The sequence below is a fragment of the Rousettus aegyptiacus genome, unplaced genomic scaffold (genome assembly GCF_014176215.1).
Source record: "Rousettus aegyptiacus isolate mRouAeg1 unplaced genomic scaffold, mRouAeg1.p scaffold_m13_p_9, whole genome shotgun sequence".
Classification (NCBI taxonomy): Eukaryota; Metazoa; Chordata; class Mammalia; order Chiroptera; family Pteropodidae; genus Rousettus; species Rousettus aegyptiacus.
The window spans coordinates 63,838,270-63,861,862 of record NW_023416312.1 but is presented as its reverse complement, the minus strand read 5'-3'; the positions used below and the strand labels follow the sequence as shown (position 1 = coordinate 63,861,862).

Below are 23,593 nucleotides of genomic sequence, written 5' to 3'. Positions count from 1 at the left end.
ACTGGAGTCCAGATAGATGGGAAGAGAGGCACAGGAACAGTACTCAGAAGGCCACTACCAACCAACAATTCAAGGACACAAGGACACCCACAAAGAGGCACCACCAAGACTTATTGGGATAGTAAGATGAATAGGTTTAATCATTCTTATTTGAAAAACAAGACATAAATTAGTATATATATATATATATAATTTATATATTTTGTGTAGTATATATACTATATACAGACATTAGAAAATGTGTCCTCTCCATGAGGCTAAGGGAGAGGTGAAGGATGGCGGTAGAATGACACAGGCAGGGCCTAAGTGGCAAAGGTGTAGGATCAAAAAATTGGGAGAAGAGGAAGACCACATCAGTCAGCACTTGGTCAGCAGTCAAGGGGGAAAGGTTCCCCACTGGCTGCATCTCTGGCCCATTAAACAACTTGGTCCTGTGAGAGAGGCAAAGAAGAGGGGAGCTGGCTTCCGCAGAGGAGCTCCCCTGATCTTTGCTGGGAGAAACCGCCACTCAGGGGGGCTTTATTGCACTAGAGGACACCAAGGATGGGTGGGGGTTAAGCACAGTGTACGTTTTTATAAAACTCACATAAGAATGGGAGATTCCACCTGGGCCTCTCACATAATGATGACAAGAGACAGACACAGGATATGAGTGAGTGGGAAACAGGGAAGTATGGAGAAGTGGACAAGAAGCAATCTATACAGAAGAAACATTGGCTTTCTTTGTTCCCTACAATGGGACAATTGGTAGGGACTCCGTGTCTTCACTCCCAGAAAGGTTGTAGGGGGGTGGTGACAGTAACAGTAGATGTGTGTCAAGGAGAATGCTAAACAGTGTGAATTCCCTTCCAGATGACTCAAGAGAGAGAAAGAGAGAGAGGGAAAGGTGCAGGACTGCACCGGGTAAGGCGCTCAGCTTCTTTTCTTAGAGAGACAAATCCACAGGGTCAATACACAGCCAAAAGCATATACTCAGGATTAACATATCACGCTAGCTTCCAGAAGTTTAAGATATAGTCATCAACAACCCCCCCACCCCTTATCCCCTTCCCCCCTCCCCCCCACCCCCACCCCCAATCTGTAGCTAAGTCGAACTCCTAAGGACAGTCTGTCTGGTTGAGAGATGTTGAGAGAGGAGCCACACGCCTGTAGCCACAGGCCCTGCGCTATGCTGGGTTGGGCCAGGTGGGCTCTGAGGCCTGCTCCGGGTTTCCCTAGAGCAGGCATTTTCACCAGGTACCTTATCCAGAACGAGTGGGGTGATCCAAGATGCTTGCTCCCTAGTGGACTGAGCTGCCCTGCCCATCCATGAGGGACAGGGCACTTTGGGGATGGCTGGTGTGGAGCTACTAGGCCAGGGGGCAAGGGCTCTAGAGGCTGTCAGCCTGTTGGGCTGGCTGCAAACAGTCCCATGTGGCTGTTTACTGTAGGACTACCACCCGGGCACAGGCCCTCTGGGGTGGCTTCTGCCACGTGAGTGTGAGCTCAGGGTGGGCGGGCACATCTGGGCTGATATGCCCTCTCCCCTCCACTTAGCGCTGTGGCCTGCTGCTACTGCCACTGCTCCCTGGAGGGGAGCAGATGCCAGGAGGAACTCAAGGCCCTTGGGCCTGCCTGCTTCAGGCCCTGGCTTCCCTGTCCCCAAAACAGAGCAGGAAGTGAACCTAATGTCACCTCGCAGCCCTAGAGAAGAGAGAAAAAATACAGCTCTGTGGTGGGCATAGTGACCAGGGGCCTTGGCCCTCACAGTGACGCCTAGAGGCCAGGGAAGGAGGGAGAACACCCAGGGTGCCAGTGGCCTGGAGTACTCAGGGACAGCCTTAAATGCAGGGAAGTTTTTGCTCCCTGGAGACTGAAGGCTCTCAGACCTTGACTGGCCCAGCAGACACACACACTCACCACAGGATACAAGGACCACAAAGCTCAAACCTAGGGCTGAGAGTGGGGACGGGGAAGGCCTGGGCTGATGCTCTACTTAATAAGAGTTTTTAAGGAATGGGTGAATGTGCTCATAACAGTCACTGAAGTTGGGGAGCCTGGTGGGTGTTCTGGGGCCACCCCTATAGCTGCTGCTGCCTGTTGCTGCTTCTGCTGCTGCTGCTGCTTAAGGTTCCGGGTGGTGGATTCCTCAGCGGCACGCAGCAGGAAGGTGTAGTTCCTCACCACCTCTTCTACCTTGGCCAGCAGCTCTTGGCGCTGGGCCTCTGAGCGCACAATGAACACCAGCCGCACGAAAGTCTCAATGAGGCTGCTCAGCACCTGGAAGCTTCCCGTAATGGCTGCCAGCATGTGAGTTGGGCTCTTGTCCACATTGGCCACACGGCGGCAGGAAGCCCGAAGCTCCTTGAACTTGAGAGCCAGCTCGAGCTTGTACTCAGAGATCTGAGAGACGTAGGGCTTGGGGGCACGGGCTTCAGGGCTGGCTACACACTGCTGCAAGACAGTCAGTAGCTCATTGGTGTCCAGCCGGGCAGCCAGGAAGCCATCAGGCAGGCCATAGGCATGGGCCCGCAGGGCATTGATCTTGGCCAGGCTTCCCTCAAAGGTGGATACTCGCAGGTCAATCTCCTGGGTGCGGGAGGCCTCAGGGCTGCTGCTGCTGCTGCAGGTGGCCGCATCTAGCACTTGCAGGGTCCTGCTCACTACGGGTACCACTTGCTCATCCAGCTTCATGCCGGGCAGAATCTTCATAGGGATAGAGTAGGACAGCTCATCCTTACCATCGCTGACATCATCTGCCATGTCGCACTTGCGGTAGTAGAAGCAGTAGCGGATGGAGCAGCACTTGCTGCTCTCACTATCCTCGTCCAGCTCAGCGGGCTTCTGGTACACCTCTTCTGGCAGTGAGAACACGGCCATCTGTCTGGGACCTTTGGTCTCAGGGGCAACCTGGACATATGAGGGGTCTCCCAGGGTTGGTGACTCCAGAGGCTTGGTTTTGGGACCTAAGACTAGGGGGAGGCCTGCCTCTACCTCCTTGGCCTCTCTGGGCAGCATACTCAGGGGTGGGTGTGGGTACACATCTGAGGTCAGCGAGGCCCTGTCACCCTGCTCCAGCTCACTGATACTGTAGCGGCGTATCATTTTCCTGTAGTTGGGAGCTCCCAGACACTCACCCCCTGAGGCACACGTGGTCAGGCACGAAACACCACTCTCAGGGTCTGATCGGCACTCTCGGGATTCCAGGCTGGTGGAGCGGATGCGCTGGACATTGGTGGGGCTGCTGAGGCTCAGGTCTGGGCCAGCCTCTGTCTGCCTCTGAGTAGAGGGTATCTTGTCTTTCTCCCTCCCCCGGAGGCCAGGCACTGGCGTCTGGGGAGCCTGTGGTCGGCCCCCTCGGCAGATGCGCTTGCAATCGCAGCTGCGCCTCTGCTCACGGGACATGCCAGGCCCTTGTTGCACAGGGCTGCTGCGTAGCTGGCAGCTGCAGCGGCCTGGTGCTGGGGGTTGCAGGTACTCAGTGCCTGGCAGCTCCCCCTGGCTTGGTGGCTTTAGAAGTTCCTCAAGGAACTCCAGTTCATACTGCTTTACCTTCTGCAGCTGGGCCTGTCGCTCATCGGTCTCCTTTTTCTGGCGTGTTGGGAAGGTGGCAGAGAATAAATTGCGTAGCCGGAAAGTACCTCGGGATGATTTGGGCTTTGTAGGGCCTTCGGAGGTCCCATGGGCTCCATCCAGGGTTGTTTCAAGTTTCCTAGACGGCATGGTGCTCACCTGACGGCTGACAGCTTGGGGTCTCAGTGGGCTCTGGCCTTGGGACTGGCTGCTGGGGCTCTGCAGAGCCATGGGGTAGCTGGCTCGTGGGACCAGGCTGGTCTCCTCGAGCTTGCTGCTTTTGGGTATGCTCTCTAGCTGCCCCTTCTCCCCCTGGCTAGAGATGGTGCCCTGCTTGTGCAGGGAAGGCTTAGCGCCCTCTGACCCACCCCTGCCTGCCACATCCCCTGTAGCTTGCTTGCTCACAGACTCTCGACTTGCTCGCAAAAGATAGCTTTTGGGAGGGAAACTTTGAATAGGCAGCCTGTCTCCTTTTGGGGAGAGATGTAGGCTATCAGCCCGGCTGCATGCTCTGGAGCTGGAAGAGACTTCTGAGCTCAGCTGCTGCTGAGAATTCCGTGAGGCCTCTGGAGCACTGGGGCTCACTTTGAACTTAAGATTCTTATTGGTACTGCTGCTTATCATGCTGACTTCTGGCCTTCCCATGCTGGCCTCCAGCCTTCTCTCCCCACTGCTGAGGGTGTTCCCCAAGGCTCCGCCAGGGGTGGGTAGAATCTTAGTGTGAACCACCTGCGGTAGGGCGGCCGAGATGACAGCTGGAGTCACACTGCCCTTTGGGTCTAGGATAAGCTTGGGGCTCAACCTGACTTCCTTTGGTAGGTTCTCCCTTATCTCAGAGACCTGCTCTTCACTGAGGGATGCTGTGGTTGCCCTTAGTGACATCTCTAGGCCTGCCCTAGTGTGGCCAGACCCTTTGTCCTCAGGAACTGGGGATAGCAGGCTCAAATTCTTCTGCTCATTAAGCTGTGGGGACAGTGCTGGGTGCACTGCTAGAGCATATGTTCGCTCTCGCTGTGGCTGGGCCTCTGACTGGGGCAGCTTTCTCCGAGTGCCAGGGGGGCCAGGACTCTGGCCTGGGATAGCTGGCTGGAGGGATGGATTGGGGTCTGAGCGCCCAAGAGAGTAAGGAGAGTAAGGGGCTGTGAGAACGGCCTGGGCTGCGCAGCTCTGGATGCGGAAGGGCAGGTCTTTGCGGGCCAGAAGACTGTCCTTGTTGAGGTGCTGCGCCAGGAAGTAGGTGGTATTTTGGTGCTGCTTCATGGCAGACATCATCTCTGACATGTCTGTGAGCTCTGAAGAGTTGGTTTCATGGCCCGAGTCCAGCGATGATTCAGGGGTGATTGTGGCCAGCACGATCAGACCTACAGGAACACGAACAGGGCTTGCTGCACTGAACTCAGATCAAGTCCTTTCCTAACCATATGTAGAGAGTTTATGGAGGCCAAGGTTAACTAGCAGTATTGCAAGCTGGGGGAAATAAGTCAGGCTTGGGGGAACTGCAAGACTGAGGGTGGGACGAGGGAGGGGAGGGGACAAAGGGAGTCAAGCTGGGAGAAGGGTTATGAAGGGCAGGAATCCAAAACAGAAACAAAAGAGGCATGGAGACGATCTGAGCAGTTTCATGGCAAATTAACATGCAAATCACATGCAAAACAACATGCTAATCATCACTATTTTTAGATTCCACAGCTAGGAAATTTTTGTTAATTGTCCTGAAGAGAGCTGGCAAAGAGAGGTCTCTCTTTATCTAGCCCTCCTCATCTGGCCAAGCCTGCCTGCTGTCCTTATAGCTGAGGCCATTTAGCTGAGTTTGTCCTCTCTCTGGCTACCACATAGGTCTCTATCCTAGGAGCAGTTAGTGCTTAGAGCTCCATACTCTGAGCAAAAAGAAATACCAGCCATGGGGGCAGAATACATGGGGGCTGCCTCACACCAGAGATGCCCTCACATACAGAAAAGGCAGGGGTTGGTACTCTCCCTCCCTGGTCAGCCAGGCTCCCTCCGACTCCAACCTCTTTATCTTCTCTATCTATACTTTCTCTCACCTCACATGCTTTTTCATATGCCTTACTTTTCCCTATTCATTTTCTGTTGCTGTACCACTGACTTCTTCTTTTTAAAGTGTATGTATATGGAAGTATGTATGTATGACTATGGATACATGTCCAACATGTGTATTTGTCTATAAGATGGACATACGTGTGTCTGTAATAGGTAAAAGCATGCATGTTGTATTGTTCTCCAACCTAATAATAATTAATAATAGCTACCACTTACTGAGTCCTTCCTATGTGCTAGGCAGTACTTAAGTGCTTTGTGTGAAATGATCTCATTTAATCTTCACAACAACTCTATGTGATATGACTATTGTTAACAAACCCATTTGACAAAAGTGAAGCCCAGGGAGGGTAAGTGCCCTGCCAAAGGTCACACTGAAAGTGAGAGAAGAATCCAGGACTTGGGTGTGTCTGACTGAGAGCCCATGCTCTTAGGCAGGGTAAAGACCTCTGCTTTGAGCAGTGATGGCTGCTGGCTCCCCTGATCCCAGGTCAATAGGTGGTTACTTGGTCGTTTTTTTTCTCTTCCAGTCATGTGCATGCTGGGTATTTTTTGCATGTCTTCTATATCTCTCACAATTTTGCTTTGATTCTCCATCCTGGCCTTGCTCTGTAGCTCTCATGGCCGCAATTCCTAGGGTCCATCTGCAAGATATTTCCAGAGATGGAATGGTAAGAGCCAGAGCTCTAGCTGGAGCTGAGCAGCAGACACCTGCCACAGCATCGTTGCTCCTGGACTCTATCTGAACTGCCTCTGGCCCATCCACTGCCCTTTCACATCATAGTGACTTTGATCTCTGCTTAGGAAGAAGCAATGCCACCTGCTGGCCCAGCCTGGAAGGGGAGGCAAGAGGGAAGAGGAACGGGCTGTTGTTACCTGCAGTCTGTGGGGGTGGGGGATGTGGTCCATCCTCTGAGGCTGCCAGGGCTTCCAGAGCCTGCAGAGTGGACACCAGGGCATCATCTAGCTCCTGGGCATGATCTCGAACTGTCCGGGTCTGCACACTGTCAATCAATGTCACTGGTATCTCATCGTACAGGAGCCCACGCAGGTGGCGTCCTTGCTCCTGGCTCTGGACAACCCGGCGCTTGGGGTCATCCTCATCAGAACTGTTGTCTCGAAAACCAGGAGGTGGGGCAGCAATGGCAGGCAACAGAGAAGTGCTCTCATCTTCCTCTTCCTCTTCCTCCTCACTCCCAGGGGGTGGGAGGGATATCAAGTCTACTATATTGTCACGAGAGGAGCCGGACTTCCCACCTTTGCGAGGAACCAGCTGCTCTTGGAGTTTGGCTTTGCAAGAGTCACAGTAGAAATTCAGGGCTTCGGCCCCAAGGGAATTGTCCAGGGTATAGGACCGGGACCTGCTGGCACAAGGCTCATGATCTAGGCTGGCTGCATCATAATCATCAGGGACCATATCGTAACCTTGGCCAGAGCTTTTGGATGTGGGGTCAGACTTGGTCCGGGGCCTGGTCTCCTCAAAGAAGATTAAGTTCTCATTGACATCTGGCTGGCTTTCTTGCTCCTTCCTTTGTTCACGCATGTGGAGGTAGCAAAAGCTGACAAGCTCAGAGTTGGCAGGCGGGGGCGTGCAGTGGCTCGATTTCCTGGGGCTGGCGCCCATGCCGCCCACATAACTACTCTCCTTTTTCCCCAGGTGGCCCCCAGTGACAGGGCGGTGGGCGCTGTGCATGTAATCTAAACCCAGAAAGAGAATCAATAGATGAGCCCTGGTGCTGAGGACTGTGGCTGAGCTCTCTTGGCATCTCTGGCCTGGGTCTCTGGTGCACAATTGGGTGACAGGTACATAAAGAGAGTCTTACCTGGCTGTTACAGATTAGGGGAAGGGGAATCAATTGGCCATGTTGCTGCCAACCCTGTAAGTAGAGTGAGTAGAACAGAATGGTCTGAGCTACTAACAGTCCTACCACCTCTGAAGTGGGAAAAGGCATGGGGTGAGGTGTGGTGGGGGTGAAAACCTTGGAATCTATACATAGATGAACTCTTACAAGGGTATGTCTGATCTGAGAGTCAGCTGTAAGCATACCTAAAGAAGTGTGATTTGTTTCATGTCCTTCTTAGAACTGTCCTGTTCCTACCCTTTTCAGGGCCTTTCCAACCCCCAGTACTCTTTCACTCTTGTGTTATGTTGGATGTCTTCTAGAAGAAGGAAAGAAATCTGACAAGTCACTAGTGATTTAGTGGAAAATGTAAAACAGGCTATGTACAATGCCTGAGAGCTTGCATTTCAAAGAGGACTGTCAGTAGAGGTACCCTAAAAGAATAAAGCTCCACTAGTAGAATTCTGAGTATCTGAATGTGTAAAGTATATAAGAGATATGCCGAGATGTGCATATATGGGGAGAAGGGTCAGAAGAGCGTTCTTGTAATTTCTCAAATCATATTATTTCTCTGTATTCACACAGGGCCAGCCTGCCTGCTACACCCACATGTGGCATAAAGGTTCTAGTCAACAGCTTTTAATGATGGTGGGTCTTCCCTCTGAGATTTATATAATCTCTGAATGACATCTCTGTTAGTCTGTTTTTGGGGCCCCTCCCCATGTTATCTGTGAGAACATACTCAGACAATGTCAAATCACTTTGCTATCAGCAGAGAGATAGGTGCCAAGCAAGCACTAATTTAGGTAGGGTCATCACACACAATCCCATTTAATCCTCATGACAACCCAATGTAGTAGGTGCTATAATTATCCCCATTTCACAGAGGAAGAAACTGATCCAGTTAGTAATGTGATTTATCCAAGGTCACATGAGTCATAAATGGCAGTCTGGATTTGATCCCAAGTCTGAGGGACCACAAAGCCCATGTTTTTAACAACTACCTTATACTTCATCATGATACTCAAGATATTGAAAAATAAAATGCCTTTCACATTCCAGTTTGACAGGGTCAATGTGCCAGCATTGCTTTTCACTAGAGCTTATAGCCACCACGAGAGCATGGTATTGCACTTAAAACAGAGCCCCAAATTGCATGAGGCAAAAACTGACTGAATTGAAAGGAGAAATACACAAACCAACAGCAATAGCTGGAGATTTCAGTATCCTACTTTAAATAATGGATAGAACAACCTAGGCAGAAGATCAACAAGGAAATAGAGAACCTGAACAACATTCTAAACCTATAAATCTATAGAACATGCTACCTAACGGCAACAGAATATACATTATTCTCAAATGCACCCAGAATTTTCTCCAGGATAGACTACATGTGATATCATAAAATAAGCTTCAAGAATTTTAAAAGGAATGAAATCATATAAAGTATGTTTTTTTAGCACAACAGAATTAAATTAAAAATCAATAACAGGATAGTTTAACCTCCAAAAATCAGTTAATATAATATACCATGTTAATAGAATAGAGGACAAACACCATATGATCATCTTAATGGACACAGAAAAATCATTTGTCAAAATAGACCATCTTCTCATGATAAAACTGAACAAGCTAGAAATTAAAGAGAACTTCTTCCACCTGAGAAAGGTAATCTATGAAAAACCCACAGCTAATATCATACTCGATGGTAAAAGACTGAAAGCTTTTCCAAGATCAGGAAAATGTCCAGGATCTCTGTTTTCACCATTTCTATTCGACATTATACTAGAAGGTCCATTAGAAAGTAGAATGGGAAATAAGACAGTACAATTAGACAGTAAAATGAAATATAAGGCATCCAGATTGGAAAGGAAGAAGTAAAAGTATCTCTATTTACTAATGACATATTCTTGTACATAAAAAAATCCCAAGCAATCCATTAATAATAAACTATTAGAAGTAAACAAGAAGCTCAGCAAGGTTACAGGATAAAGGCTTAATATACAAAAAGCAATTGTATTTTTATATACCAGCAATGAAAAATATGTTAATGAAATTAGGAAACAATTCTATTTACAATAGCACCAAAAATAAGAAAATATTTAGGCATGCATTTAACAAAAGAAGAACAAGCCATGCACATTGGAAACTATAAAATATTGGTGAAAGAAATTTTTAAAAATTTAAATAGAAAGACATTTTGGATTCATGGATTTGAAAACTTATTAAGATGGAAGTACTTTCCAAATTGATCTATAGATTCATTGCAGTCCCTTTCAGAATCCTAGATGACTGTAGACTTTGACAGGCTGATATAAAATTTCATATGGAATTACAAGAGGCCCAGAATAACCAAAACAATCTTTAAAAAGGACAGATTAGGGAGACTGGGAAAAATGGCGTAAATGCTAGAAGCTTCATTCACCTCCTCTTAAGACCACATCAAAGTTGTGACAGAAACACAGAGCAAACAGCAAGCAGAGTCATCTGGGGTCCAGATCAACAGAAGCACTACAACTAGGGAGAGAAATAAGAAATCACCCTGCAACAGTTGGAGGGGGTGAAGACGTGAGGCTTCCCAGTCCCCAGTGGCTGAGTGGGACAGAAGCTTCAACAGCTGTGGACGTTCCTCTTAAAGGGGTGGTTTCTGTGACCAGACTTTCACGGTTATGGACCTGCTTGCTCTGAGCACCAGCGCCTGGTAGGCTGCTGGGGGGGGTGGGTAACAGGAACTCACAGGGTAACACTGAGTTGTCAGAGTGAAGGTCAGAGGTGAGGCTTTCCCCCAGGCAGAAGTGCTGGTGGTACCTATTGTTACTTTGTTGAGCCTTCCCCACTCCCAGTGTGCGGACATAGCATTGCCATAGCTGAGATGTCATTGAACTAGATAAACAGAAGATTCCCCAGAGGATTCCCGGAAACTTCACCTCCTTCAACTCATGGCCCTACACAAGCCACTTCCAGTTGTGTTAACAGCAAGTCCTGTGACACTTGCTGAGCAGTGCCAAGACTCACACTGGTGGCAGTTGGCCTCGGTTTCTGGCATGGCCTTTTAAGGGAACTATAAGCATAGCATCTGTGGATTGCTTGCAGAATTCTTAACAGGTGGCCCTGGAGAGGTAGAGGCTTGGGCTAAACTTGGTCTGCAGCTGAATCCCTTTCAGGGCTGTGCTGCAGGAAACCTACTACACAAAGCCATGTGAATAAGACCTGGAGACTTAAGAGCTTTGATTAGTACATAGAAATAGACACAGAAAGGCAGCTAAAATAAGAAGACAAAGAAGCAGAAACCATACGAGAGAACAGAACTGAGTTCCCGAAATAATTGAGTCAAGCAATCTAACAGATGTAGAGTTCAAAACACTGGTTATAAAGATGCTCAATGAACTTAGTGGAAGTGTAGATGAATTCAGTGAGAATTTTAACAAAGAGATAAAAAACATAAAAATGGAAATGGAAATTATAAAAGGGAATCAGTCAGAAATAATCATTATCTGAGATGAAGAGTATATTACAGAGAATCAACAGAGTGGATGAAGAAGAGGATCAAACCACTGATATAGAGGATGGGGAAGCCAAGGACACCCAATCAGAACAGCAAAAAAAAAAAGATAATTAAGAATATAATAATAATTTAAGGAGCCTATGGGACAATATTAAGGGTAACAACATCCATGTCATAGGGGTACTAGAAGAGAGAGAACAAGAAGTTAAAAATATATTTTGAAAAACAATGATGGAAAACTTCCCTAACCTGGTGAAAGAAATAGACATACAACTCAGGAAGCTCAGAGCATCCCCAAAATGAACCCAAAGAGGCCCACACCAAGATATATCATAATTAAAATGCCAAAGGTTAAAGACAAAGAGACAATTTTAAAAGCAGCAAGAGAAAAGCAATAAGTTACCTCCAAGGGAGCACCCATAAGACTAGCAGCTGATTTCTCAAAAGAAACTTTGCAGGACAGAAGGGCTTGGCACAAAATATTCAAACTAATGAAAACCCAGAATCTACAACCAAGAATACTTTACCAGCAAAGCTATCATTTAGAGTCAAAGGACAGATAAAGAGCTTCCCAGACAAAAATAAGCTAAAGGAATTCATCAACACCAAGCCAGTATTACAGGAAATGTTGGAAGGACTTCTCTAAGAAGAAAAAGCATGTATCAAAAACATGAATAAAGAATGATAATAACTATATTCCTATCAACAAGTACCTCAAATGGAAAAGAATTAAGTGCTCCAACCAAAAGATAGAGTGGCTAAATGGATAAGAAAATAAGATCCCCTACATATGCTGCCTACAAGAGACTCACTTTAGATTAAAAGACACACACAGACTAAAAGGAAGGGGATGGAAAAAGATACTGTCTTGATGAACCTAGAGGGTATTGTGATGAATGAAATAAGTCAGATAGAGAAAGACAAATACCACATGATTTCACATACATGTGGAGTCTGAAGAACAAAATCAACAACAACAACAACAAAAACAACAAGAGAAACAAACTAATAGATACAGAGAATATTTTTAAGGCTACCAAACAGGAGTAGGGTTGAGGGGGATGGTGAAAAAAGGGCAAAGGCATTAAAAAGTACAAATGGAGAGACACAAAATACTCATAGCGATATAAAGTGTAGCATAAGGAAAACAATCAATGATGTAAAAAATATGTAAGGAGAAAGAGGAGTACTAGATTTAGTGGGGTGACTACTTCATGAGTTATATAGATCTCTAATCACTATGCTGTACAACTGAAACTAATATATTATTGTATGCCAACTATAATTGAAAAAAAAACTCATTGAATTGTACAATGTAAATATGAGCAACTAATTGTCTATTATACTTCGATAAAGCTGATGGGGGGGAAGTAAGTTTTAAAAAACAGAACAAATTAGGTGGATTTATGCTTCCCGATTTTAAAGCTTACTACAAAACAATGGTAATCAAGATAGTATGTATGGTACCAGCACAAAGACAGACATATAGATCAATGAAATAGAATTGAGAGTACAGAAATAAACCCTTATGTTTATGGTAAAATAGCCTAATTTAAAAATTGGCTAAGGATTTGAATAGATATATCATCAAAGAAGATATATAAATGCCCAATAAGTACATGAAAAGATGTTCAACATTATCAGCTACAATGATGCAAATAAAAACCACAATGAGATACATTTCACACACACTACAATAGATCTAATAAAAAAGGCAGATAATGACAAGGGTTGGTGAGGATATGCTGAAATTGTACCCTCTAATGTCATTGATGGGAATGTAAAATGATGCAATCATTTTGCAAAACAATTTGGCAATTTCTCAAAATTAAACATAGAGTTGCCATTTGACCAGCAATTCCACTCCTTGGTATATACCAAAGAGAAATAAAAACATAGATCTCCACAAAAACTTGTACATTAATGTTCTTAACATTACTATTCAGAATAGTCAAAAGTTAGAAACAACCCAAATGTCCATCAACTGATGAATGGATAAACAAAATGTGGTCTATCCATACAATGGAATATTATTTGGCCATAAAAAATGAAGTACTAATAAATGCCAAAAGATAGATAACTCTTGAAAACATGCTTAAATGAAAAAAAGCGAGTAACAAAGGCCTATATATTTCAAGATTCCATTTATCTCAGATGTTCAGAATAGGCAAAGGTACAGAGACAGAAAGTTGATTAGTAGTTGCTTAGGACTAGGATGTGATTAGGAGGGGAATAGGGAATGAGATTAATGGGTACAGAGTTTGTTTTAGGAGGAGCAAGACTGCTCTAAAATTAAAGTATGGTGATGATTGTACAGCCCTGTGAATATATTAAATATACTGAAAAACACTGAGTTGTGAACTTCAAGTGGGTGAAATTTTTGGCCTGGAAATTGTATCTAGCTAAAACTGATTATTAAAAAGAAACAGCATTGGGCATGAGATGAACTCTTAATCATTACAAAAAAGAGCAAAAATGTGTTCTGCACTTGAAAGGACTTTGTGGAGTTTATCTCACATGATCCTGTCAATCCCTCATGAGGAAGGTGCTATTATTATGCTCAGTGTACAGGAGAGGAAACTGAAAATCAGTTTATGGAACTTGCTCATGATCACACATTAAGATACAGCAGGCAGGAACTGGAATACAAGTCTTTCTGACTTTAGATCCCAAGCCCTTACTGTTTTCCACAGACCATGTTGCCCTCTAAATCTGGTCAATGTAACTACATTGAGTGGGTTCAATTTTGGCTTTAGCAGCTGCATTTAGAAAACTGTGGATCAGCTGGAGGAATAGTAGGTAATGACCCTCTGAGACTTAGGGAAGAAATGCTCTAGGAGAGCACTGAGCCAGGAGCTTGAACTAGCAGTTCAGGAGGTCTCTGCCCGTAGGCATTGATCGCAGGCCCTGGCAATGCACTGGGTGTTAATTACCTATGAGACAGCTGAACAATCTCAATAGGCTGCCATCAGAGGTGGCTCCCAGGGTCATGTTCAATAAGGAGGTGGTGACTCCTCTCAGACAAGGGCTGGAGGTCTAAGGGTGGCTTCCCTCCCTGCAAAATGGAAACATCATCCAATACCAGGCTGTCAAGGCCAGGTGATGCACAGCCACTCACTCGGTACTGTGATTTCTAGATCCGAGGAGCAGTATAGGGCTATGCGAAGAAGAAAACATCTCTGAAGAGCCTTAAATCTCCTCCAGACAGAAGGTTAAAAATGCTAATAAAGCCAGGTGCATTCAGATGATAGCTGAGACAGCATAACTTCCAGATTGCAAATCTGTAAATTGTTCACCAGTTTTTCCCAAGGAGATGCCTTAGTCTATCCCTCTGTATTCACCCACTCTGAAGACCAACTTAAAAAAATGCCTGCAAAGAACAGGATGGTGATCCAACTGGATCTATATTGAAAACTATATTATCCACACATACATATATAGTCAACACAGCATTGACACAACTGACTTTCTATTGGCCTTGTTATATCCTACATTCCGAAAAGCATTACTGGTCACAAGGACAAATGACTTAGTGGCCTTGCAAGAACCTTGTGTTCTTTCTAAATCATCAAAAATAAAAGAGTCTGTTATGTTAAGTCTAGATTTAGCACATGCTGGGTTTTCACTATTTGAAAATCGATAAGACATGCATGGAATGTGTAGTAGCCATTAACCAGAATGTTTGATTCACCAGACCAAACTGTTTTTTAACCATGAGAGAAAACAAAGTGAACTCCTCCTCCAACTGAGACTCCAGTTGGGGCCTCCAATCTTATTTTTCTGGATTTTCCAAGAATACAGGGAGCTCAAAGCTAGAGAGTGATGGCAGCTGCCTCTGGATTTCTTATCATCCCAGTACAGGCTGAAAGTTGGCATTTGTCTGAGACTTTCTCTAAGTTGCATCCTTAAGACCAGGTGCTGTTCTGTTGTGTCAGTTGAATTTCCTCTATACAAATGCAAAGGTACTTACTGTATTGGCATTATCCCTTTAATAGTCAGTCTGTATTCTCCCATTAAACTCTGTGAGGGCAAGGGCCATGCCTGTCATTCACAGCTCTATCTGCAGTGCTTGGCACATAATGAGTACTTGAGAAATAGTTGTGAGTGAATAAGTGAAAAACCTACTTTGGGAAAACTACTGATAAAGCCCAACAGGTAATCTCTTCCGTTCCACATCCCCATTTTCCTTTTTTTCTGGGTCTCAGAGGGGAGGTGATGCTTTTTCTTTTCCAGTTGCTGGTTTAACAGCATCCTTTAGGCCCAGTCAGCTGAACACTGAGTTGAGTTGGCTAGCAGCCAGCAGCTGCTATGGACCAAGAATACAGACCTGGTTAGAGAACCCAGGCTCTGAGTGGGCTGGAGTTTTAGCCCTGAGAAAGAAGCCCAGGTGAGGTTGGCAGAATGACTGTTCCCTGTAGGCCTTTCCTAACTACAGTTGGCACTGGGGCTTCTATTCTGGGATGAAATTTAGGGCTGATGGAGGAATTCATTTCAACTTTGTACTAGGAACTCCTGGCCACTCACTGTAATCTGAGTGGAGGTCTTCTCACTGGTGTCACTTGCTTTCCCCCTTTCTCATCCTTGGGGCCATGGATAAGATGTCCACACCAGCCCCTGACTGGTAGAGCCATGAGGCTCAGCCTGTCCCACCCAGAAACTCAGCAACTAAAGGCCAAGTACTGGGCCCAGGCATTGGTCCAACCCCCTGGGAAAGTCAAGCCCTACAAACAGTGGTGCATCTGCCTCTTGCATGGACAGAGTGGCCCTGTGCTAGAGGCAGCCTAAGACCCCAAAACTCTGCAGGCCCAAGGACTGGGGCTCTTAGAAATCAGGGAGGGGCTCTAAAGCTATGCCTAGCACTTATAGAAGTCTCCTTTCCAGATTGCCATACCTCTAAGAGAATCTAATGAAATTGATTTGATTTTGGAAAAGCAACATAGACACAACCTGCAATGTGGTCGGTGAGACTTAAGGGACACAAAGCCCTGACATGGTGCCACTATTCCCACAACAAAGGGAAGACTTAATGATAGCACTGGCTAGAGCACTGATGGGATGACAGAAACTCCTTGGAAGGCAGGATTGGAATACAAAGCCACCTCAGGGACTTCTTAAAATGGACCCCCCCTAAATAAACCTCGATTCCACATCTGGTCCTCAGCTGGGCTCCAGGCTTTTTCTTCTGCCTTCCCTTTTCCCTCTCCATCATACTTAGTATAATTTACTTGTGTGTGATGACAGAGAAGAAGACCACAGGTGACACTGACAGTGCTGATGCTGGCTTTGCCATCATTTGGCTACCACAGGTTTGACGGTATGTATGACCACTCACTTCAGAACCATTTGCCTGGAGATGTGTGGCAACCTGGCCCTCTGGGTTCTTTCTATTCCAAGTCAGTTATTTTGTTTTTCTATGTGGCCTCCTTCATATGCCTTGGGGCTACTTACTCTTTCTCAAATCTGTATTTGGTGGATTGCCCTATAATTCCTGTGGACAATGTTATGAGATGTACACGTGGGCTTGTCATGATGTCTATGACAAAGAGATAATGAGGTGAGAGGGTGTGTGTGGGTATTCAGGCCACTGGGTGCTGGAACATCCATCAGGCATGTGTTTCTACTCTCAAACTCCTCAATCTAGAGCATATGTGACCATGCTGCAAGGCAAGAGAGCCTTGAAGAAAAAAGAAATAGACAAGCAGCAAGGCAAGTAGATGAAGAGACTTCAGCATGTGAGGAGGGTAACCACTGGGTGGAAAGTCTCAGTTTCTGCCTGTGATGTCTGGGTGCTGGGGTCGGGAAGTACTTACTATACTAACTTGAGCCTTAGGTCTAATACGTGTACTGAGAGTACTTGTTCTATGGGTCTCTTCCTTTTCCTCCCACTTTGGTTCAGGGCAGCAGTATTAAGACTGGGCCGATTTTTTTTCCAAGGCCCATCCCTGATTACCATAATCAGGACAGCTCTGAGGGCTAGCTGCACTGAACTGTTTGGGGGCGGCATTTGACTTTGTTCTTAGTGGTCGTTCTCTCCTATCTATCTCCAAGCCTCATGCTAGACTATACTCTGGGCCTGGAAAGTCTTTCCTACCTGAGCCTCACATGGCCTCTTACTTCAGGCAGCTGTCAACCCCACTATAATGAACAAAAGAAAAGTTTTATCTTCATTTACAACCTCTACTCAATTAAGCCAGAACACCCATGCATCCCTTCTAGATCGATATACCTCTAAAACTTTGCCTTAGATTCAGTGTAATTCCCTAATTGGTTCTGTTTATTACTTGTTTGCTATTTTTATCTTACAATTGTTTACTGACTCAATCGCGATGTGTTATCACAGGCATCCTTTGTGGGACAAGCCCATCTGAAAGCCAGCTGTCTTTCCCACTGGCTTGTGCCAAGTGGGACACAGTGGTACAGCCTCGGCTTCTGGAAAACTAGGTGCTGGCAGAATGGGGTGAGCACTAAAGCAGTGGAGCTCCTCCCTCCATATCTCCAGGGTCCAAAGGGCCTCTGGCACACCAAAGACTGAGGCTGAGCCCTACCTGCCTTGATCATTGGAGGTGGAAGAGGCTGGCTAGTAGGCCTGGAGAAGACCATCTTCCTGGAATCCAGCAGGAGGCGGCAGTACCCCGCAATCAGGCAGGCAAAGTTGGTGGCTTCGAGCCACTCCATCAGCAGTACCAGAGGCTGGGAGAGAGATGGGAAGAAACATGAGGATACCAGAAGGAGGGGGGCAAGTTCAGTTTGCTGGAGAATGATAGTAAAGAAAAGATGACTTGCATGGTTAAGGGAACCATAGTTTCTGAACCAAAAATTGAGGCATGTGGCCTGAGAAATAATTTCTTCCAATTTGAGAATTTATTTACAGTAAACTCTTATCCAGGTATCAAAACAAAGTCAATCATCAATTATACATTTAATGAATCCCTTTTACTGAAAAAGACTAAAATTTTATAACATCACATGACTGCCGTGTGGCTGATTTGAAGGTTGTCAGGGCTCAGCAGATGGGTGGGGCAGCTGGGAAAGCTGGGGTAAACATGGGAGTCAAAGCTAGATCGGGGAATATCCTTGATGGAAAGTTTCTTGATTGCATAAACTATCTCTTGCTCATCTTTCTAACCCCCTACACTACCCAGAACAGCTTCCAGACATGGACACTCCATTCAACCAAGTTCTCACTGTGGCTTCTAGGCCAAAGTCTTTCTGGTCTGCAGGCCTGCTCAGACCTTTATGCTTTCCTCTTTTTCCTCTGTTTCCCAAAATGTTCTCAAGATATTAAAAGGGTTCCCCGGTCAAATATGTGTGTGAAACACTGGGTTAAACAAAGCTATATAGACTGTTGTTCTTACAGAAATTCTCAAATCCTTTAATATATTAAGGTGCACTGCGAAACTTCAAGGGGGGGGGGCTTTCGTATTCAAACTTTTCTAAATTATTAGATCAAAAAAATCTATTTTCATAGAACATCTCATGGTGTTCTCAGAGTTGTTATTTTTTTTTAACCCACTCTGGGAAATACTAGCATACTTTGTTGACTTTTGTTCTTGACCTTAAATCAGTCAAATTAATATCGGGATTAGCTAGTTGACTACTTCAGAGAGCTGGCAATGATATAATAAAAATGAAAAATCAGCACATTTTCAATGAATCTTCCCAATGTCTATATTGTAACTTTAAAAGTGTGGAAGTCAGCCATGGGAGCATTCTCCCTGAGGTAGGGCAATGACTGCCAGATTAAGACCTCTAAAGACTGGCTGAAGAGGGAGCCATGGAGCCATGGGTCACCTTAACTTTTGAGAATTCGCAAACCAGGCATTAAGAACTGTAAGAATTAAGAGAAGGGAGTGAGTCCCTTCTCTGACCAGTGAGAAGTCCAGGCAAGAGGTGATTAGGGCCTCCATTGGAATAGTGGCAGTAAAAAGGTACATCATGAAGACCTGATAGAACTTGGTCACCAATAAGACTAGCCTTCTTCTTTGGCTGGATCATCACCTGGAAACCATTCTGAATCCATATCAGCTCAGCTTTTAGCTAAAGTTGCACCTATTTTCTTTGCTATTTCCCAGGATCCCGACACATAGCGTGAGTTGAATATTTTGTAGTTTATACAGACCAGGGGTTGGCAACCCTTTTCTGTAAAGGGTTAGATAGTAAATATTTTAGTCTTTGTGGGCCATACAGGTTCTGTTACAACTCTGCCATTGTAGTGTGAAAAGAGCCATAGAAAATCTATAAGCTAACCAAATGGGTGTGACAGTGTTCTAAGAAAACTTTATTTACAAAAACAAGTGGTGGGTCAGGTTTGGTTTGTGGGCCATAGTTTGCCACCTGATTTAGAAGTGAAGCCTTCTTCCAGCTAAATACAATAGTTTGCATTTATTTTCACACCTCTCAGCTTGTGTAATTTGCCTTCTCATTTGGAAATTTTTCTCTTGGCTTCTGTTTCCATGAGGTGATACTGTGTTCTGGTTCTGCAATCTCTGAACATTCCATCTTTCTCTTTGGCTGGCTCTTCTTGCACAACCTCTCCCACCCAATCCATGTCCTGGGCTCAGTCCTTAACCCTTAGTTCATCATCAGGGCATCAACTTTCACCTCTGTCCTGGGGATTCCAAAATCACCATCTCCAGCCTATTTCCATCTTGAGCTCTTTACCTATCTCAGAACTTTTACAATGCAATGTCTATATCACATGATCTTCTGTTGTACTGACCCTATCTTGAATTATTTAATAGTTATTGTACATCCAATTACACTGCATGTCACAGTAAGGCATTTGGATTCTTCCCCTTAGGCAATGAGTTAGTGATGCTTCTATGGCGCTCAGGCAATACCATCAGCAAGAAAAGGAACAGTCTGTACCCAAGGACCAATGACTCCTTTCTCTGGTGAAAAATGGACCAGGATGAAATGTTACCTTTAGGTCATTGTTAGAAAAGGCAGAGTGGGTGTTTGTACCTCTAGTCAATGGATGTTTCTCAGTCACAATAGAATGGTCAACCTTGTGTACAACAAAGTAGGGACAGAAGGGAAATGGAATGGGGGTGGGGAAAATGAGATGCCCTTTTCTGCCTCGTTCCCTGCCACCAATGGCGGAAGGATACACAGAGGTTTGGGTATGAATAACTGTTACTACCATTACTATGAGGGCCAAAGACTCACCAGGTTTGCCTCAGGAGCCTTCATAAACATCACAGCTATTTCTGCTACCACTGCTCTATCTCAGGCCCTCATCATCTCCCTTCAAGGCCAAAACTTCTCAAGGTATGTGTGAATTGGGTGACAAGTGTACTGAGATCCTGAGCACCTCAGCTTCCAGATGGGGTACCTCTGGCCACAAGCTGCGTCATCTTTTATTCTAGTATGCCATACAAATCATGATATTTTTTTGTGACATGGAAAAGTTGGGGACACACTTACTTCAAGACCTCCAACAGCCACATGATTGTCCTCCCTGCCTCCAGTCTCTACCCATTTCTTTCCACTTCGTTTCCTGCTGCCTGAGTCATGTTCTAAATTACGACTCTCCCTGTCACTTAAAATCTTAAATAGCTCATCACCTAAAAACCACTGCCTTCCAATGTCACACAAAGCCCTTCATGACCCAGACTCAATTTATAACTCTAAGCATATCTCTCATTAACCACCTGTGCCCTCTTCTCATCATGATTCCTCATCTTATGCAACAGCAATGACATATCATTTACAATTTGCCAGAGATGCCATGTTCTTGTACCCCTTAATACCTTAACCTATACTAGTCCCTCCAGTTGAAATGCTCCTGTGCCCCACTCTGTCCACATACTGGCTAGATGGCTCATGGACAGCATTGCCCACTGAGAGATGCAGCCATTCATCCTAGAACAGGCCCAACACATTTCTGGACATCATGGCACTGAATCTAGCAGGAAATAAGACATAAACCAAATAATCATAGAAATAAGTATGACTGCAAGGTGTGATAAGCACTATGGAGGAAAAGTGCAGAGAGCTATCAGAACATAGAATGTCCTGGATCTGTGTGTGGGTAGGTGGGTGTGAATGTGCACATGTGTGACTAATTTGGTTTCAGAAGCTGGAGAAAGATTCTCTGAGGAAATGGCATTGGCTGATAAATAGAATGAGGAACCATTTAACCAAAAATACAGGCTGACTGCTGGATGACTGATGGACAATCTGAGGACCAGTTCGCTGCAGGGTAGTCTGACCCACTGACGCCCTGGCTGACAAGCTGGATGTAGGACAGGAAGAATACCTGACAGCCTAATAGCCTGACTTCCTGACCAGTTAAACTGTCTGGCTGACTGGTTTGCTGGCTAATGGACAGATCAGAGTCTGAGTGACTAAGTGGCCAATTGACTTAACTTTCTGACTTCAACTTTCCCTCTTATTTCTTAACCCAATATAGGCCAATGTTGGTAATAAAGCAGTGTGAAAGCAAAATCCTGTGCACAGAAGGGCCAAGCACATTCCAAGCTGACTCAGCACAGTACATCAGGAACCTCTCTTCTGTACCCCTGCACAGCCAACTGGACCCCGGCACAGGCCAAACACAGCTTGTAAAAGGAACATAGATGTAATTTTTTGCCAGTGGGGTAAAAATCAAATCAAAGGCAGGCAAGCGAAGAGGTTGGATAGGTTTTCTTAGAAACCTTCAAGACCAACATTTTCTTTTAAATACGATTTTAATGGTCATGCTGTTTAATGTAATGCTTGTTCCTACAGATTGCACTAGAGCAGTAAAGCTCAAACATGAGAATAGGAGACACTCTGGGTCACAAGAAATCCCTTGGGACATTGCTTTGATGGCTTCTTTTCCCCCCTTATGTGCTTCTGTGGTAATGGGGTATGGTAATGGCCTAGAGCTATCTCAGTCCCAGACTGATATCTCTTGAAGAAAGATATTTGCACACTACCCCACATGCATTGCCCTAGGAGCACATAAGCTGAGTGAAAACTGTAACTAAATATGTCCAGGCCATTTTCAAATGGAGAAGGAGAAAAGAAGAATGGAGTTAGAGGCATGGCCGGCCATGAGAGGGTACAGTAGGGATTAGTTTGGCATGCTCTAGCCCCATCTCCATCCTGGGGTTCTCTGGGAGCCCAAAGGTACCTAGCACTTTCGGATGTCAATTAAGGAAGGGATTGGTCCTGGAGTAACCTCAGCTCACCCTAGCATCCCTGAAAATAGGAAAAGGATGAGAATCCAAAGGCCTGGAAGGACAGGGGTACAAGATTATGTTCCTTGACCTCACAGCACTGGGAAAGGCTAATTGGGCAAAGCCAGCCAATTTGGGGGCAGGGTAGACTAACACTTCAAGGCAGTGGTTCTCAGGTCATATGTATATCAGAATTACCTTTAAAAACCTATATACCCCAGTCTCACCCCCAGACATTCTGGTTTAAATGGTCTGAGAGGAAGGGCTCTGGTATCCAGTGGTTTTTAAATCTCCACACATGATTCTACTATGCATCCAGAGCTGAGAACTACTGCTTTAAGTGAATAATCTTAGTTTCACCAGGCCCTTCCAAAATATTCCCAAACCAGAGTGGTATATCTAGGAGGAAGTGGGCCAAGTCTGACTTCTAACTTCCATGCTCCTTGTTAAGGAAATTCAGACAGTCTTTCTTTATGTACCCTCTGAAGTGGTGTGCTGGTAAACATTTAACAACCAGTTTTCAAAAGTCCTGATTTGTAGCATTCGACAATTTCCCTAATGTACATGCTCCCATTATGGCCACTTTCAAGTTATCAGTGAGATATCACTGAACACAGAGTTGGAAGAGATGTACCCAACTGGCTCTTAAGCAACTGCGTGAGCAGCCTACAGCATGACACTGATCCCAATGATAGACTCCTACTAAGACCAAGTAAACCATTCTCCAGTAAGGAACTGCCAAATCCTTCCAATTGTGCACATATACGGAGAGAGGCACCGCTCAGTAACTACAGACACTGATGATATCAAGTACCTCCAGGAGGCTTCCTTAATCCTCCAGCCAGAATTAATTTTGCTCTCCTCTGTACATGGACATACTCTTGGTACCTAACCTATGGTAACTCCTTCGGTATGCCATGAGTTGACGAACTTCTTTCTCTTCTACAAGATAGTAAGCTTCTTGAGGGAAAGGATGTTTTTCCAGGTTTTTTTTCTTTTTTCTTTTTAATCTTTGTCTCTCCCAGTGGGTTTAGCATGATTCCTAGCAACAGTAAGTTCATACTAAATGATATAGTGATGAGAGGAAAAAAGGACGAGTGAGAGAGAAAAAAGATCTGGGTTTCCATTAGACAGCCAATTTATCTAAGAAAGGTATAAATAGTGCCCTGTTCATTTCATAAGGCACTGACATGTAACTACTGGTGCACACAGCAGACATCTCTGATTACAGATGCATCGGATTTTATGTAACCAAAGTTGAGCGTGAGCAGAACATTTATCAATCAAATCATATCTTTAATGAGAACCTCCTACTTGAAGGAATCTCTCCATATATTCATTTCCTGTTGCTTCTGTACAAATTAACATATACCTAGTGGCTTAAACAATATATATATTATTTTTAGTTCTGGATGTCAGAAGTCTAAAATGAGTCTCACTGAACTCAAAACAAGGGTAGGCAGGGCTGTATC

At 45.1% G+C, this 23,593-nt stretch overlaps 1 protein-coding gene across 8 annotated transcripts in view; it reads right to left on the bottom strand.

Moving 5' to 3' along the window:
• Positions 1-1,078: 1,078 nt before the first annotated feature.
• The window catches only part of FRMPD3 (FERM and PDZ domain containing 3), a 130,330-nt gene continuing 107,815 nt past the window's right edge, over positions 1,079-23,593 (bottom strand). For all 8 annotated transcript variants that reach the window (XM_036226669.1, XM_036226677.1, XM_036226675.1 and 5 more), the window contains 3 exons: positions 17,502-17,646; positions 6,487-7,308; positions 1,079-4,913 (listed from right to left, as the gene is read on the bottom strand). In XM_036226669.1, the coding sequence (XP_036082562.1) occupies positions 1,972-4,913; positions 6,487-7,308; positions 17,502-17,646 (3,909 nt within the window). In that variant the 3' untranslated portion in view covers positions 1,079-1,971. The remainder of the gene's footprint in view (positions 4,914-6,486; positions 7,309-17,501; positions 17,647-23,593) is intronic.